The 13,007-nt window shown below is 39.1% G+C and overlaps 5 protein-coding genes across 5 annotated transcripts; all 5 read left to right on the forward strand.

Moving 5' to 3' along the window:
* Positions 1-979: 979 nt before the first annotated feature.
* Positions 980-4,709, forward strand: RO3G_05619 (uncharacterized protein; the record flags this gene model as incomplete). Its single annotated transcript, XM_067660209.1, has 2 exons — positions 980-986; positions 1,156-4,709. The coding sequence occupies 2 exons, from the start codon at positions 980-982 to the stop codon at positions 4,707-4,709; spliced, it is 3,561 nt and encodes a 1,186-aa protein (XP_067516310.1).
* Positions 4,710-5,026: 317 nt separating this feature from the next.
* Positions 5,027-6,178, forward strand: RO3G_05620 (uncharacterized protein; the record flags this gene model as incomplete). The annotated part of the gene is made up of 1 exon (XM_067660210.1): positions 5,027-6,178. One exon carries the CDS (start codon positions 5,027-5,029, stop codon positions 6,176-6,178), a length of 1,152 nt encoding a protein of 383 aa, XP_067516311.1.
* Positions 6,179-8,112: 1,934 nt separating this feature from the next.
* RO3G_05621 (uncharacterized protein) lies at positions 8,113-8,817 on the forward strand (the record flags this gene model as incomplete). Its single annotated transcript, XM_067660211.1, has 1 exon — positions 8,113-8,817. The coding sequence occupies one exon, from the start codon at positions 8,113-8,115 to the stop codon at positions 8,815-8,817; it is 705 nt and encodes a 234-aa protein (XP_067516312.1).
* Positions 8,818-10,143: 1,326 nt separating this feature from the next.
* On the forward strand, positions 10,144-10,989 carry RO3G_05622 (uncharacterized protein; the record flags this gene model as incomplete). Its single annotated transcript, XM_067660212.1, has 1 exon — positions 10,144-10,989. One exon carries the CDS (start codon positions 10,144-10,146, stop codon positions 10,987-10,989), a length of 846 nt encoding a protein of 281 aa, XP_067516313.1.
* A 1,260-nt stretch (positions 10,990-12,249) lies between these two features.
* Positions 12,250-12,621, forward strand: RO3G_05623 (uncharacterized protein; the record flags this gene model as incomplete). Its single annotated transcript, XM_067660213.1, has 1 exon — positions 12,250-12,621. The coding sequence occupies one exon, from the start codon at positions 12,250-12,252 to the stop codon at positions 12,619-12,621; it is 372 nt and encodes a 123-aa protein (XP_067516314.1).
* Between the last annotated feature and the right edge of the window lie 386 nt (positions 12,622-13,007).

Below are 13,007 nucleotides of genomic sequence, written 5' to 3' on the forward strand. Positions count from 1 at the left end.
CGATATAGTCTTTTAGAACGCTGGTAGGACAACAGGGCAAGATTGGCTATTGCAGAATTCTCACGTTTATTAATAGAGATCTGGTTAGACTATAATTCTGTAGTATCCAAGTTTATCCATGAATGTTCACTTTATTAGTTGTGTGGATACAACACGCATTTCGGAGCCTTCCTTGCACTTGCGCGATGAAAAAAAGGCACCGTTCTCCTTCAAGTAACTTTTACCAGTTGCCTTTAGTTATTTTCCCTCCCACTTAAAAAATAAACTTACTTCAATGTACATTCAGCCGTCATAGTTCTTTCAGCGATGTATGCAAGAGTTGGCATGTTGTTAGCAGCGTTAGAAGACATTGGAGATTGATAAAACTGATAAAAAGATGAAGGAAAGAAAAAAAAACAGAAATAACAGGCCTTTTTATATTTTTTTACATGTTTTGTTATCTGTCCGAAATCAGCCGATAGATAAGCAGCATCTCCGCAACGGTAATTCGTTTTACCGTACAGAACCGATAAAATTTTTCCGAAAACTTTTGATATTTCCAAAAAAAATAATAAGTTACTTAGACCCAAAAATAATGCAAAAAGTAGACTATGTTTGCTGAGCGTCTACCGGGGATCGAACCAACGCCTTTAGAATGAGAAGCCACTAGCATAACCCAATAACCACAAATGCTGATTTGCCGATTCTCGTTTTGCAAGCCTTTTTGTCATACAATTTTTGGTTTTTGGAGCTGTTTTTCTCGACCTGCAGAAGTCGTATCTCGGTCAGGACTTTTTTAATGACCTTCTACTTGTCATCCCTCTTGAGTGAAGTAATGAAGAAGGAAGAAAAAATGACTGTTCTTAGTAGATCTCGCAATTGGCCAATTTTGGCTTAATAAACTCCGCTTAAAAATGATGTAATCGTGTTCTGTGACCCCAATTACCATATTAATTATACCAAACTCCGCGTGCGGAGTTTGTATATATATATATAGTAGATGGACGGTAAATCTTTCATAGATCCCGTTAAAACAAATTCGGGAGAAAAAGAAGCACAAGCAAGGTAGTATTCGTTGCTATAGTTTAAAAACAAAAGAGGAGACACATCCTACTATGCTTCAAAGCCCTTACTCATTACACACTCCTTTCTTATTGAACAATCATAGATTAATAGCTCTCGTCGACACAGGCGCAGATGTTTCTTTCATAAGCAAAAATGTTGTTAATAAATTGAAACTGCGTATTATTCCAGTTCATGGTTCATTACTGTTAGCAGATAAAGAAAAAACTGTTAAACGATTGGGTGTGACCGATAAATTAAATGTCGGATACAAAGGGCAAACTGTAGCTCATGAATTTGAGGTGTTAAATATGCATGATAAAGTAGACGCTATTTTCGGAAGGGATATTTTACCAAGTTTAGGAATTCACCTTGTTGGTGTTGCCACTAATTGGGATGATAACAAAGTCAAATTTGATGATTCTATTGAAGACTCAGAATACATTCCAAATGTTTCCAATGCTGGCACACCAGATGAACATGAAGCTTTACTAAAAGCACTGCAATCTCACATTGATAAAAATCAGCAGATTGATGTTCATTCCTTATGTAATCTACCAGAAGCAGTAGTGAAGTTAGACACCTCTCATGGAAAACATGCACATGTCCGGCAGTATCCTATTGCAAATAAGATGATGCCAATCTTTGATGAGGCTGTAAAAACATGGCTCGAGAACGGTGTCATTGTACGTGCACCACCCTCACCATGGAACAGTCCAATCACATTTGCTCCAAAAAAGGATGCGAATGGTAATCCCACTGATTACAGACCATGTATTGATCCTCGTAAAATCAATGCTCTATTGGAATCTGATAACTATCCATTGCCGTTGATTGACGACATTTTTCATGATCTTGCGGGTTCTACAATTTTCACCTCACTCGATCTCAAAAGTGCATTCCATCGATTACCCATTCGTAAATCAGATCAGGTCAAAACCACTTTTACTCACAGAAACAAACAATACATGTTTCGTTCAGCACCATTTGGATTAAAACATGTCTCTAGCCATTTCATGCGCATCATGAACCTCATCCTCAGTGATCTATCCAATGTTCATGTATACGTGGATGATATTGTGATTGGCACTACAGGTGATTCCATGGAGAAGCATTATCAAGCTGTCAGTGCAGTCATTGATAGACTCACTCAACATAACATGATCCTCAATCCTCAGAAATGTCACTTTGGCAAAAGAAGTGTTCATCTGTTGGGTTTCTGCATTTCTGAAAAAGGGAAAAGCTTGGATCCACGTAAATTGACCAATATTGCTGACTGGCCCCGTCCCAAGACCGGCAGAGAAATGATGCAATGGCTGGGCACTGTCAATTACTTTCGTGCACACATCCCTTGTGCTGCCACACTCACCGCTCCTCTAGATGCGTTACGAAATGTTGCGTTCATAGATGATATCAATTGGACACGCGAACTGCAAGTTCACTTTCAAAGCATCAAAGACATATTATGTTCCAACGTTGTTTTGAGTCCATACGATCCTACCAAGTCTCTTTACGTTGCCACTGATGCATCTAACACTGGTGTTGGTGCAGTTCTGTTCCAGAAATTTGACGAAAAACAGTCGGATGGACTCACTGTTACCACCATCAAATACCTCGGCTTCATGGCACGCTCTTTATCCCAATCTGAACGAAATTATTCTGTCACTCGACGTGAACTCCTCGCTATTGTGTTTGCTTTGAAAAAGTTTCACAAATTTCTATATGGTCATCACTTTACCTTATATTCTGATCATCGAGCACTCACATACTTGTTCACGTCCGATGAACTCAACCCCATGATGGTGGGTTGGATGGACACATTATTGTCCTATGATTTTGACATCGTCCATATACCCGGTGTACAAAATGTTTTACCTGATGCTCTTTCACGTCTTTTTCCTCCTGAAAAAGAACTGGCAGGGAGTGATTCTAATAGCAGCACAGTAAAACACCAAAATCTTGCTTACAAACCAAATCTAAAAAAGGAACATGAATTAAAAATGAAAAAAGAGAACCGAAAAGTGTTCTATGTCCAAAGTCCTACCAAATTCAGTGACAAGGATTATATCACTCCACCATATGAGGATCGACAAGAGATTCTTGATGGAGTCCATAAATTCGGACATTTTGGAGCTGATCATATTGTAAAATCAATCCACAACCAAAACCTACATTGGCCAAATTTATTAGCCGATGCAGTAAACTATGTAAGCAAGTGCAATACCTGTCAAAAGTACAATATTGCTAAAAAGGGTTATAATCCTCATCGACCTGTCTACGCTTATGTTCCTGGGGATGCCTATGCTTTTGATTTAATTGGGCCTTTTCAATCCAGTAGCAACATGTATACATACGTGTTGATTCTAGTCGACATTTGCACCAGATTCTGCGTATTGAAACCCCTAGTAGACAAAAAGGCAAAAACCGTCGCAGGTGCCATGGTTGATACATTTTCCTTACTCGGCTATCCTAGACACTTTGTATGTAGCGATAACGGCTCTGAATTCAAAAATGAAATTTTAGAGAATCTGTTCAATGCAATGGGTATCGACAAAAGATACACTACTCCTTACCATCCCTCAGCAAATGGAGCTGCTGAACGTTACGTTCAATCTGCTAAAAAGATATTAGCAAAGTTCCTTGAAGGTGCCACCGAAGATTGGCATCATTACATTCCATCTGTGCAGCTCATGATCAACAATAAGATCTCCACACGCTTGCAGACCACGCCTTTTTCATTGATGTTTGCTCGCAACATAAATGACTTCATTGAATACAGGGATGATGCTGGTGAATTAAAAAAGAAGGAGTACATGCCGCACGATGAGTTGCTGAAAAGAATCGACTATATGTCGCAAGTTGTCTTCCCTGCTATACAGGATAGGACCGACCTTTACACCAAAAGGCAAAAGGAAAAAGCTGACAGCAAAAATCGTCAGTCCACATTCCCGGAAGGAAGTTACGTAATGGTGCGTGACAGAGAGCAGTACAATAGCCTCTCCCCGGTTTACAAAGGTCCATATCGTGTTGTACGCCAAGTACAAGGTGGTGCTTATATACTTCGTGATGTTGACGAAACGCTCATGTCTCGAAATTATTCTCCAGAAGAATTAAAGCTTATTTCACAGGATGAAATCATTCCAAAAGATGAATTGTACGAAATTGAGGCAATCATCAATCATAGAGGCGAACCTGGAAATAGAGAATACCTCGTACGCTGGAAAAACTATAGCAAAGACGATGACAGCTGGTTAACTGCTGAGGCATTCACTGATCCCGAGTCAATTAACATTTATTGGCGCAAGCTGGGTAAATCCATAAATCAAAATGGTGAAGTAGTAAAAAAGAAAAATAATGAGGCTGAAAAGAATAAAAAGCAAAAATTGCCCTCAGACTACGCCCCTAGTAAATTATTGACTACGACAATTATGAATGAACAGTCAAAGTCTGGAACTATGTCGCACAATAGACAATCTCATAATACAAAAGAAAAAAAGAAAGCTCAACCCAAACGTAATGGCAATGCTTTATCCAGATATCCCAAACGAAGACTACAACAAAGTCAAGAAGGCTTTGATCGAAAAACAGATCATCATGAAAGCTCTGTAAAAAATGCTGTGACTGCAAATAGTAATCTTAGGCACAGCAAGCGCATAAAGAGAAATTAGGTCACACAAAAATTTATAACTGTTCAAACACTTCCTATTCAACTTCCAAACGTTGATACCAACTGGTAGGGGATGATGTCGTGTTTGGTCATTAATGATGTCTTTATTTATTATTTTATTATTGATCTCAGTCCAGCCTACGTCAGACTATACAATTAATAGTCAGACGATATAATCCAGGGTTCATTCTAAATTATTAGTTCCTCTCCTTTTTCTTAATAAATAGTAGTTGTTAGCTATTGACTTCTTACTGTTTTTACATTATAAGTACCAAATATCATAATTATTTCAATATTTCAAACACTTCTATAACTAAAATGACAAAGAAGCGTGGTCCTTATAGGAAAAACCATCAACCTTCTTTAAGTTCTGAGCAGCTTGAGGAACTTCAGATCACTTTTGAAAATGTCAACCGACATTTCGAGTGTCCTTTATGCAAAACACTAAGCCATTTCCTTAAGCATGGATACTCTACTCAGGACCCAACTCAACCAATCTTTGTGTGTAAGTCATGCAAGAGGCAATCTACAGCGTATGAGGTCTACCAAGTCCTCTGTGGTATTAGCAATATAAATGAGAACTCCCAGCAAGTCATCGAATCTTCTACAAATTTTCAAGAACCCAACTCTCGTGATCCACGTGATGAACTAATCAGTCAACTTACCAAGCAAGTTGAACGACTTACAACTGAATTGAGCCAAGCCCGCGAACAGATCGCTAGACTTGTAGTTCTGCAAGCTTCAACTCAAGAAAATAATAGCTCACAAGCTATTACTAACACTGAATTCCCTCCACTTCATGGAGCAACTTCTCAAAACCTTGACTGCTCAATCTCTCAGGCTCCTTGGCACAACCCATCCAAAGTAGCTGCATTAAAGCAATCCATGAATCTCAACCGTCAAAAAAATCGAGCTCGTAAGGAAGACGCAGCCGCTCGTTTCTTCCAACCACCTCCCACGAATCAAAGATTCCAATACCTTTACGTTTTTACTAAAGCCCGTGTTCCCGTCGGTAAACTTCGCTCCTACTTACGCAATATGGGCGTCAACAATGCGCGTGTGCTAGATATCCATTATCCAGATCGCAATATTGCTGCTCTTCTCCTCCATAACGACTATGTTGCCGAATTCAAACAATTACTTGAATCTAAGCGAGTCCACTTTGCTACCAATTTTGGCCCCTGGAACGGCTCTACTCTCAAAGATCCACAGTATAAAGATCTTACAGAGCAAGAGCGAACTTCCAAAGCATGTGAAATCCAACAGCAACGCCTTCAACGTTCTGTTCTCCATATCCGCGAACCAGTAAAGTTTGCAGTAGCATACTACTTTTATCAGCAAAAGTGGGCAACCAAATCATTTATTGACCAACTTAACAACTCTCGCTATGGACGATCGGAGGATATCATGGACAATTTCTCTGAAGACACGACAACCAATGTAACCAACCATAACAACATTCAACATTAATGTCCAACATATCAGTAACATTATTTAATGCTACTGGGCTCCCAAAGCAAGCTATATTTCCTATATTAAGGATCGCTGAAAACTCGTCACTCCTTTTTATCACAGAAACTTGGCTTCTGCCACCAAACAAATACGCCACCACATGGAAACAGTTTCATACTTACGGTCAACCAATTAATTCAACTCACCATAGAAACCGTGGCCATCTTGGTATTGCCCTTTTGATAAATCCTACTTTTAAACAACATATCTACCATATCCATCATGAAAACCCAACATTAGCTAAGTATACTTTATCAGTAGTCATACCAGCTAAAATTTTGATACACTGTCTTTACATTCCTCCCAACCTAGATGATAATGACCTATCAGAAATTTTGGAACTACTACCTCTTAGCTATAATAACACAACAGCGACTATTATCTGTGGAGATTTCAATGCCAGAATGGGCAAATACTCAGGTGATACTAGAGAGAACCATAAAGGACGAATCATACAAAACTGGATTCAATCCAACGAACTCATTAACTGGAATCAACGGATTGCATATGGTGCGCCTACTTCATATAGTTACTCTGGACATAGTATTGTTGACTACTTCCTGAGTACTATAGAATTGACTTCTCCGACATTAACTGTTAGAGATGATCTTTCACTAGAATCAACTCATAAGCTTTTGACTTTTTCTTTTCAAAAGCCATCATTTATCCTTAATAACATAGACCTAGTACCAGACTCTCGAAAACTTTGGAACATCAAAAAGCTTAGAAAAGAGAAGACAAGAGAAACCTACCAGCAAGTTTTTCAGGAACATCTGAGTCTTATTTTACCACCATCGTCCTCTCTTCCACTTCAGACAATTGATGCTCGAAGGTTTATTGAACGTATCAACGCTTCGTTACTCGACGCTCTCTATAAATCACTTGACACTGTCTGTGGTAAACGTGAGACAAACTCGGACACTCTACGTTCAAAAGAGTTTTGGACTACAGAAATGATGGAAGCATTCGAAATGAAAGAGTTTTACTATAGGAAATGGAGAAAGGCAAACGGTCTTAATTGTCTTAAATACTGGTTACTTCACCAAGAAACTAAAGCGAAACTACGAAGGTTGATCATCCGGCGGAGAAAAGAAACTTGGCAATTGGTTTGTGACAAAATGAAGAAAGGCGAATACACGAAGGCTATAGCTCAGTTTTCGCGGATACGGAAAAATCGATTACTTAAACCTGTATTCTCTACTATAGACGGACCTCAAAAAGCTGCTGATTTAATGGCAGACCATCTAAAGCAGACATTATCAGGTACTAATTATCCGCGAAACGAACGCATCCCGATCCCTCACTGCTTATCTACATATCAATCATCTCAAGCGTGTTTCGATTTAACCGATTGCCCGTTTGACTTGGATAAAATTAAATCAGTAATCTTAAACCTCCCACGAAAAAAGGCACCTGGCATCGACCACATCACAAGCGAAATGATTCTACCACTTTTAGATATCATATCTCCAATCCTCCTTTATCTATTCCAGTTATGCTGGCAATGGTCATATATACCTCAATTATGGCGCATTAGCCAGATAGTTCCAATCCATAAAAAAGGTGACCCATCTGATCCGAGTAATTACCGACCAATCAGCTTGACCTCAGTTTGTCGTAAGATTCTAGAAAAATTTATACAACCTGAGCTACTCAGCACCGGTCCTACGCTGGATGTTGCTCAAGGAGGCTTCCGTGAGTCTAGGGGATCACTCGATCAAGTGCTCTGCTTATCAGAACTATGTCAGTTGTATCACCGCAAGCATTTACACTACAAGCCGGTACTAGCCTTTCTTGATATTAAATCAGCCTATGATACAGTTGATCGTAACATCATATGGAATGAGCTCTCTTCAAGCATACCAACACCTCTGTTAGCCCTCTTATACAATATGTTTGAAGATGTTTCTGTTGAAGTGATCCTTAGTAATCATAAATCCTCCCGCTTTCACCCAAAAACTGGCGTCCTGCAAGGGTCTGTATTATCATCTTACCTATACTCAGTCTATATCAATAACCTTCCAAATTTCTTACGACCAGCACCTCTCGTCGACACAGATTTTAATGATCCTCTCATTGTTGCTCCAAAGTTAAACTGCCTATTGTATGCGGATGATGTAGTTCTTATTGCTGATGCTGATTCATTGCAGTCTCTCCTTTCCAAATGCGAAGAGCACAGCCTTTCTTTAGGTTATCGATGGAACCCTAAAAAGTGCGTCGTTGTTGATCCCATTCCTACACGTCAAAAATACTACCTCTACAATAGCGAACTACCCAGTGCAGATTACTTCCCGTACCTTGGTGTTCCTATAAAACCTGGTGGTATTATCGACAAATCAGCACTTTTGCAACAAAATATTAACAAAGCGCTTGGAACGATGAGACAGCTTGTTACCCTTGGTGTCAACAAAAATGGGCTTGATTACCTTCTTTCAACCCGTTTCTATGCCCAGATAGTCCGACCACAACTGGAAAATGGTCTAGCAATTACAACCTTCAATTTACGAGAAATTCAAGCTCTCGAAAATTGTCAAAACCAATGCATTCGGCAAATCTTCGGCGGACGACCCTTCACCTCCACCAAGGTAATGCTGTAATAAACGAAGATAAAAAAGAAATAAAAAAGCACCAAAACGATAATTACTTTGAGATACTTTTTATTCTTGATTATATCCAAGTTAAAAGTTATCCTTTTTTCAATCAGGATTTAGGTGGGATATTTATATTCTTTTGAATGATAATTCATGGGGACGATTGAGTTAAATCAATTGGCTCTTTCTTGATGTTTCATTATGGATTGGGGCATTGTCATCATATCTTGTTCCATGGAATCTTATCTTGTATAATTATATTATAAATCGTTGTTCTAAGCTACTAGTGTTGCATTTATAAATAGTCATCCATGGAATCGTTGTTTAAGACGGCACTTGTATTTTGTTCCTGAATGGTTATTGGGTTTGAGTAAACTCGGTTACTAAATAAGTGCAGAAAGACTGAAACCTAATAATGGAGACAACAGGAGCTATTAAGGCACCAATCGGATTATCGATAGGATTATTTCTCAATCATTCGTTTAGATCAATAAAGTTACTATGCAAGAAAAACAATATTCTATTCTGACATACATAGTCTCAATGCAACTTAATACATTGGATCATAAAAGAGATTATGCAAAGACTCATTACTATAACAAGTTGGTATTATATATGCAAGACATTCATTACTCTTTATGATATAATTCATCGTCAGATCTTTATGATTCAACTATGCTAGTGTTGGAGATGTTTGGTTTATAGCATAATTTATTATTTTATTATGTCTACCTATAACAAATGCTACACCTAGCAAACTTACCAAACATGAAGGATCGTATCTCCATACTTCAAGCACAATTTCTTTTCAGAACCTCCTCCCTGCCAGACGATGCATTACTAACAAAATTGCTGCCATACATACAATCTGAACGCTTCTCGAAATGGTCCCAACTATCTAGATCACCTTTTTGGACATCAATTAGCAATGAACATCTCGAAACTACAGTGGCCAGCAAAACCGTTCGCACAAAACGTATTTTTTTCTTTCTGCACCATTTGTGGCTTATTGTGCATACTGGGAGCTATACTTAGTGCATATTATCTAAAAGTAGAAGCTCTTGGCTTCCTGGTGACGTATAATATGCCACCCTAAGCGCACCCTAGATCATAGTACGGACAATCAAAAATCAAAGGTACATTCGAACGGTTTTGCGGCCTCGCTTGAGAAATTCCTCGATTGTGGTAAACGCAGTCACTACACCCTGAGATTCTTCCAGAACTTTCGCTGCTTACTAATTCACCACTGCACACTATTTTTTTTCTTTTTTTCCTTTGTCATTCGCACATTCCCATTTCGACATCTCGACATTTACCAAGTAATTACTCAACATGCAACCATTAACAGAAGATCGCAAGAACACTATCGAGCTTTACCTTCGTCAAGGCTTTTCTTATCATAAAATTGCAAAGTTAGTCAAAGTATCATCCTCCACTGTTCATAAAATTCGTTTGGAGTTAGGTTTGCCTGCTCGAATTGACAAAGGTGGCAGGCCAAAGGTGCTGACTAAGCGGGAGCAGCAACATCTCGTTCGTGCTGTAACAGTAGATGGGCTCGAAAATGCTGTACAAGCACAGCAGTCGTTGGAGCAGAACTTGGGCAAGTCAGTTTCTGTAGATACTGTACGTAGGGCGTTAAGGGATGCTGGTTTGGTCTCATTTGTCAGGCCAAAGAAACCTTTAATTAATGAAAGAAATAGAAAGAGGAGGCTCAAACGGGCTCGTCAGCATATTGACTGGACAGTAAACGATTGGACGAATGTCATATGGTCTGACGAAACCAAAATCAACCGTTTTGGGTCCGACGGAAAGTCTTATGCATGGAAAGTGCCAGGCCAACCGCTTAAAAAGCACCATGTTCGTGAGACAGTGAAGCATGGAGGAGGCTCTATAATGGTATGGAGCTGTATTAGCTGGTATAATCCAGGCTATATTGTGGATGTGGGCAAGAACATGACAAAGGACGTTTATTTGGAGGTTTTACAAGATGACTTGATGAAGTCTTTGGCCTGGTACATGGAAGAAAGTGGAAAATCTACGAGTAAATTTATCTTTATGCAGGACAACGACCCCAAACATACAGCTAAAGTCGTATCAAAATGGCTAAATGAGCAAGAGTTTTACGTAATGAAATGGCCACCACAATCACCGGACTTGAACCCAATTGAAAACATGTAGCAATTACTTAAAAGACGGCTGTTTAAAAATTATGACTGCCCTCCATGCGGTATACATGAGCTATGGGACCGCATAGGTCACACTTGGTACCAAATCACGGCTGAAGAATGCCAAAAGTTTATTAAAAGTATGCCGGATCGATGCCGTGCAGTTATTGAGGCTGATGGCTTTTACATTGGTTATTAAATAAACTAATTTTAACGCATTTTGCTTTCAAAATACACTACCTCAAAAAATTGTTCATTTTGAACCGCCTTTTACACATTTCGTACTGAATCTGCTTCGCATAATCCCCAATCAGCGCTCAGCACAAACCATTATGAAACACTGCTTCTCAGCTATTTACTACACTGTAAGCATATCACGTGCTATGCGTAAATGCTGGATAATATCCAATCAAAAATCAAAATCAAAATGAACAATTTTTTGGTTTTTTTTGAATATGAACTAAATTTACGCCTATGTTCCCAAATAACATAGGACTAACTCGTGACTGCTATCATAATTTTTACCCGTGACTACTTCTGCTATTCCAAGGCAGCCCTGGTCGATTTTGGTTTTTTTTGCTTTCCCATTGTAATCTCTCATTGCTCCATCTCGACATTTCAAGTAATGGTAAATTGCGAAATTTCAGAAACCCAACGAAATGCAATTATTTCTGCTTTAAGAAGAGGAAAGTTGTACGATGCTATCAGCAACGAGTTACATGTTTCTAAAGGGTCTATTTCGAACATTGCGAAAGAAGTAGACCATCACTCCGTATTGCAAGCAGGTCAACCCAAGAAACTTAACATATACGACGCGCGCCTTGTATTGCGCAGGTTCAATGCTGGTGTGTACAAGACCGGAGAGCACTCTGCCAGAGACTTAAGTGGCTTAGGTTCGGATATTTGCAGCCAGACCGTGCGAAACCTTCTTAAAAGCTCCAAATTTCAATTTCGACGAAAACCAACAGCTCTTCCTTTAACGCATTCTTCCCAAAAGGCGCTCCTTCAGTTTGCCAAGAAGCATATAGGTTGGACAGAGGAAGCCTGGAAAGGAGTAGTCTTTAGCGACGAAACAAAAATCAATCGCTTGGGTTCAGATGGTAAACAATGGACTTGAGTACAAGAAGGAAGGCCTCTGCAGGATCACAACGCCAACCAAACTTATGAGCATGAAGGCGGTAGTATACTACTTTGGAGCTGTTTGACAGCAAACGGAGTTGGATATATCACTCAAGTGCTCGGAGGTTTAGATTCAGAGCTGTATTGCAATATTATGACGGAGGATATGCTCTCTTCATTAGAAGAATACGATATGTCAAAGGATGACATTATACTTCAACATGATAACAATCCAAAGCATACATCTAGACTAACACAAAAATGGTTCGTAGATAACAAGGTGCAGCTACTGGATTGGACAGCATATTCACCCGACTTAAATCCTATAGAGAATTTATGGAATTACTTAAAAGTCCGGCTGTATGCTTATGAAACTGCACTCTTAAGTATGAAAGAACTATTTGAACGGGTTGCAGATATTTGGTACAATGAAATTACAAAGGAATACTGCGAGCAGTTCGTATGCAGCATGCCGCAAAGACTACAACTTGTTTTAAAAGAAAAGGGCGGTGAGATTAATTATTAGCTAATAAAATAAAAAATGTCGACAAAAACCCAAAAAATTGTTCATTTTGATTTTGATTTTTGATTGGATATTTTCCAGCATTTACGCATAGCACGTGATATGCTTACAGTGTAGTAAATAGCTGAGAAGCAGTGTTTCATAATGGTTTGTGCTGAGCGCTGATTGGGGATTATGCGAAGCAGATTCAGTACGAAATGTGTAAAAGGCGGTTCAAAATGAACAATTTTTTGAGGTAGTGTATATGGCCGCAAAACCGTTCGAATGTACCTTTGATTTTTGATTGTCCGAACTATGATTTAGGGTGCGCTTAGGGTGGCATATTATACGTCACCAGGAAGCCAAGAGCTTCTACTTTTAGATAATATGCACTAAGTATAGCTCCCAGT

Source organism: Rhizopus delemar, genomic scaffold (assembly GCF_000149305.1).
Source record: "Rhizopus delemar RA 99-880 supercont3.4 genomic scaffold, whole genome shotgun sequence".
NCBI lineage: Eukaryota > Fungi > Mucoromycota > Mucoromycetes > Mucorales > Rhizopodaceae > Rhizopus > Rhizopus delemar.